Source organism: Carya illinoinensis, chromosome 14 (genome assembly GCF_018687715.1).
Source record: "Carya illinoinensis cultivar Pawnee chromosome 14, C.illinoinensisPawnee_v1, whole genome shotgun sequence".
Lineage (NCBI taxonomy): Eukaryota > Viridiplantae > Streptophyta > Magnoliopsida > Fagales > Juglandaceae > Carya > Carya illinoinensis.
In genome coordinates this window covers 2,527,464-2,531,896 of record NC_056765.1, presented here as the reverse complement: position 1 = coordinate 2,531,896, position 4,433 = coordinate 2,527,464, and the positions used below count along the sequence as shown (strand labels likewise).

The following is a 4,433-nucleotide window of genomic DNA, read 5'->3' as shown; positions in this document are numbered from 1 at the left end:
CCAACACCAAACGACGGTAATTGGCCACGCAAACCGCGACCGCCTAGCCTCGCCACGACCGCGACCTCGACTCTCCCCTCCTCCCCTTTCCGTCTCCATTTCCCTCACCGGTAATGTATGCCCCCTTTGAGATGGTTCCTGACCACCCAAGTCAACGGACGACTGCCGTTGGTCGCAAGCCATGACCACCCCAGCCACGCAAGCTCATCGCGACCACACCCTAACTGTGCTAGTCGTGACAACACGCTCCCATGTCCCTGCCGACAGTGCTACTTGGACCTCTGGCGGCTTTTGTCCACCCTAAGGTGATCCCTGATCGCGATGGCAAGCGCAGGGAGAGGGAGAGGGAGAGCCACAGAGATCATGGGGATTAAAAAAAAAAAAAAAAGAGGGGGGTTGGGGGGTGGGGGGGAGACGTGGCCTACTGGTAGTGTGATATTAATTAGTATGTGGGATCTTTTAATGGAATTTCTTTGTGTCTATAGTGTTTTCCTTAATGAAATTAGCACCACATACCTCTTTAAAAAAAACATACAGATAATATGATCATTCGGCGTATACAGCATATATAGCATAGAATTCTGCAGGAGTACAGACAGTCTTTGAACAGATACTCACCTATGGATGCTAATAAAAAGCACCCAAACGTGCAACAAAAATATATATAGGTAGAACCTGTAAAGATGCCGGGGAACTCAGCAACTAAAAGCAAAGCAGTTGAACAAACATTACACCGCCGATGTTAATGCTTCCAAAGTACAAAAGGCCGATGTTAATGCTTCCACAGTACAAAAGGCCGAATAAAATTCCAGAAAGTGAAACCCAGGATAATAAGTCCAAGCACAGTTGCAGTACCTCTCCAAATATCAGGGAAATACACCCTTGACATGGTTGCCACGACCCGATTCCAAGGGTTCTTACAGTGCTGATTCATTCGACGGATGCTGTCTTTGTAACAGGAATTATTAATAGTGACAATCGGCGAATCCAGTCCCTTAATTAGAGTCACCACTGCTGCATTACTACCTAGACGGTTGATGATAACACTTTTGTCAACAAGTAGTTCCACGTCTCTTTCAGTGCTGATGAGAAAATCCAACAGGCAAATGTAATGACAGAAGTAATTATGAGATTCCGATGGATAATGGCACAGCTCCAGGGCAATTAGGTTTCGGAAAAAAATTTCAGTTCCGGTTGTTATCTCCAATTGTGGGATTTCCAGGCATGGCTGCGTACGCTCCAAAATTGAAAGGCGTTTGAGGCAAGGGAAGCAATTCAAAAGCCACGAGAAATTGAAGCACGGACAGTTTTCCATGCCCTTCATCTTCCGGAATTCTATGCTGGGTAAGCCTACTTCTTTTGAAACTATCGCCTTGAAATGCACTCCTGCCTCATCCAGCTTTTTTGCACTGTTCAGAGCTTTAGTCCGTTCACGGCCAGTACTAGGCCTTTCACTACAATCATTACTCTCAGCTTTTAGGATCGGAAGAATGTGAAATGTTCGCAGCAAATCAGTGAAATGTTTTACTTCCTTCAATTCCATTGGAATCTCGCCCTTAAATTTCAAGCAAAAGAACTTACAGGCAAGCTCAAGAAAGGTAGAAGGACAAAAATTACCAAAATTTGGGAAGAATTCGTCGAGAAAAGAATATGGGAGCTGATTCTCGAGTAATAGGAAGTCAAGCCTTATAGCATGTATCAGCCATGGTTTACTCAAAATCGAATCGTTTCCATGAACATGAGTTTGAGAGTTAGAGAACCTCCAGAAGAGCTCCACGATGAAGACAGCATCCAGTAGGATAATTCTCAAGAACTTATCATGATCGATGTCAAACATTTCTGAATACGATCTCTCGACTTCGCATCTTTTATCTGCAGCGAACTTTACAAGAGTATGCTTGGCGTTCCTAGTCCGATAACAGAATTCCTTGAAATATTTGAGTTTCACTTTCTCCATTTCCTGCAGTTCTTGGTTGCCGTGGTGAAAGGGGCCTATTGAAACTAGCCTTGGAGTGTATTGTTTAATTTCTCTGTCCCTGAAAACTCGGAGTTCTTTGGGGACCCTGTAGATGCAAAGCTCGGGCCACTTGTGAGGCCTCAAGGGTTCGGTGTCAAAGAGCGAAGCAGTAAGCTCTTCCATCTCTTCATCATGAGTAGCATCCTCTGCCTTCTCTACAAAAGCAGCAGCGCCCTCTATATCAATCTGTACAACAGCAGCCTCGCTCAACTGTATAGAAGGGGCCTCAGCCATTTTAATCTCACGTCCAACTACTTCCTTTTTCCTACATGAGTGACAGATCAATAGATCACAATCTTTTGAAGATATATATATATATATATAGCTAGCCAATTTAATTGATTCTTGTAATACTTTTTTTAGTTATTATATTTCTTTAGACTAGTGCTAGATTATATAATTTTGTACCTCTATCAATAGTACGAACTGATCATGCATGTAATACTTAGAGTTTCCTAAAATTTACCTGTAAAATGCAGTAGTTCCATATAATAAAACATTAATCAATGTATGAAACATTGCAGCCGTGCCACGTCTTATTTATTAAAGCTACACTTAATTTCTACAAATTATTGGCAAGAAATTTATACTTTCCTATATGCCTTGAATTAACTACTACCACGTGATCATTTATAATATGCATCATAATTAAATAACAAATTTTGATAAAATTTAGAATTGATAGGAATATATATATATATATATATATGTGCGCGCGCTCGCGCAAATCGGAAAAAATAAGAACTGTAATAATAGGAGGTGAAAATCAATAATTTCTCAACCAAAAAAAACAAAAAGTGTTAAGAGTTGCAGTCTGCAGAGGTAGAATAGATCAACACCTTCAAATCATGCTCGGGAATGCTTGTACGCCTGAGATCGATCGAGAGCCTGATCTTAAATGCTGCAGCCAGGACGTAATGAGCTAGCTAGTAAGCAACTCCCCGCGGCCGCTTTCTGATCATTGATTGATAATATTATATAATGCATTGATCTGCATCCTCCTTGCACTACTCGATCGTGTTCGATCGTGTTTATATATATAGCAACAAAGCTGTACTCTCATTTTCGCCTTTATTTCTTTACTTTGCTGTATTAAATTGCGTAAGCATCTAATTAGTTAATTAAAAAGGGGAAAAAAGTGTGATTCGATCTCCCACACAAAACGAGAGCTTTTGATCTTTTTTGAAAAGAATATATGATCCCACACTAGCTTATTTTGTAAGTTAGTGTGTTATGATCCCACGTCAACTAAGTATGTGATTGGTTGGTGGTTTATAAGTCCCTATGCACCATTTCCTTGCAAGTTGGTTTTCAATAATGAGTTCTACACCTAGTGGGTTTATAACATATAGTATCAGAGACACCTCATGTATGGGCCATGTTGCGACAGTTGCAATTATGCGGCATGGGGGATGATGCCAGCATGGCAGTATTCATTCAAGGCTAGGAAAGACCTAGCTCACAACTAGCTCGGCCATGTGAGTGCTGGGACCGTCATGGACGTCAGGAGCGAAGCGTGGTGGTTGTTATGATCCCATATTAACTAAGTATGAGATTAATTGGCGGTTTATAAGTCCCTAGGCACCCTTCCCTTACAAGCCGGTTTTCAAGGGTGAGTTCTATCTAATGGGTTTCTAACAGCGTAAATATTACCTACATTATCCTCATGACCATAGGTGTGGGCAAAAACTCCACCCACTCTGACTCCTTCTGAGTTTTGACAGCAGTTCGACTCCGATAGAGTTAGAGTTATTAGAAATCGGAATAAGAGTCAAAGTTATTATCCTAATAGGAGTCGGAGTTCGGAGTTCAAGTTGACTGTAAACTCCGATAGTTTTTGTTTTTTAAAAAATAAAAATTCACTTAATCGGGTTCACTTCAAGAGGAATATATAATATGCGTGATTTCTACCTTGAACTGCTACCACATGATTTATAATATGCATCATAATTAAATAACAAATTTGGATAATTTGTAGAATTGATAGGAATATGTGTGTGTGTGTATATATATATGCAAATCGGAAAAAATAGGAACTGTGATAATAGGAGGTGAAAATCAATAATTTCTCAAAAAAATTAAAAATTAAAAATTAAAAAACAGAGATATGCAGAGGTAGAGTAGATCAACCCCGTCAAATCATGCTCGAAAGGAATGCTTGTACGCCTGAGATCGATCGAGCGCCTGATCTTAAATGCCACAGCCAGGACGGAATGAGCTAGCTAGCTAGCGAGCAGGTCCCCGCGGCCGCTTTCTGATCATAATTGATTGATAATATTATATATTGCATGTATCTGCGTCCTCCTTTCACTACTGGATCGTGTTTATATATATATATATATATATGTAAATAGAATGCGACATCTCTGATCTCCCGCTAGCTTCTCTCTGAAGATCACACAAACACAAGCAAAAC

At 40.6% G+C, this 4,433-nt stretch overlaps 1 protein-coding gene across 1 annotated transcript; it reads right to left on the bottom strand.

The window, feature by feature from the left end:
• Positions 1–521: 521 nt before the first annotated feature.
• LOC122294876 (UPF0481 protein At3g47200-like) lies at positions 522–3,055 on the bottom strand. Its single transcript, XM_043103860.1, has 2 exons — positions 2,857–3,055; positions 522–2,282 (listed from the first exon to the last, which is right to left on the bottom strand). Exon 2 carries the CDS (start codon positions 2,249–2,251, stop codon positions 773–775), a length of 1,479 nt encoding a protein of 492 aa, XP_042959794.1. The 5' UTR covers positions 2,252–2,282; positions 2,857–3,055; the 3' UTR covers positions 522–772.
• Positions 3,056–4,433: the final 1,378 nt, after the last annotated feature.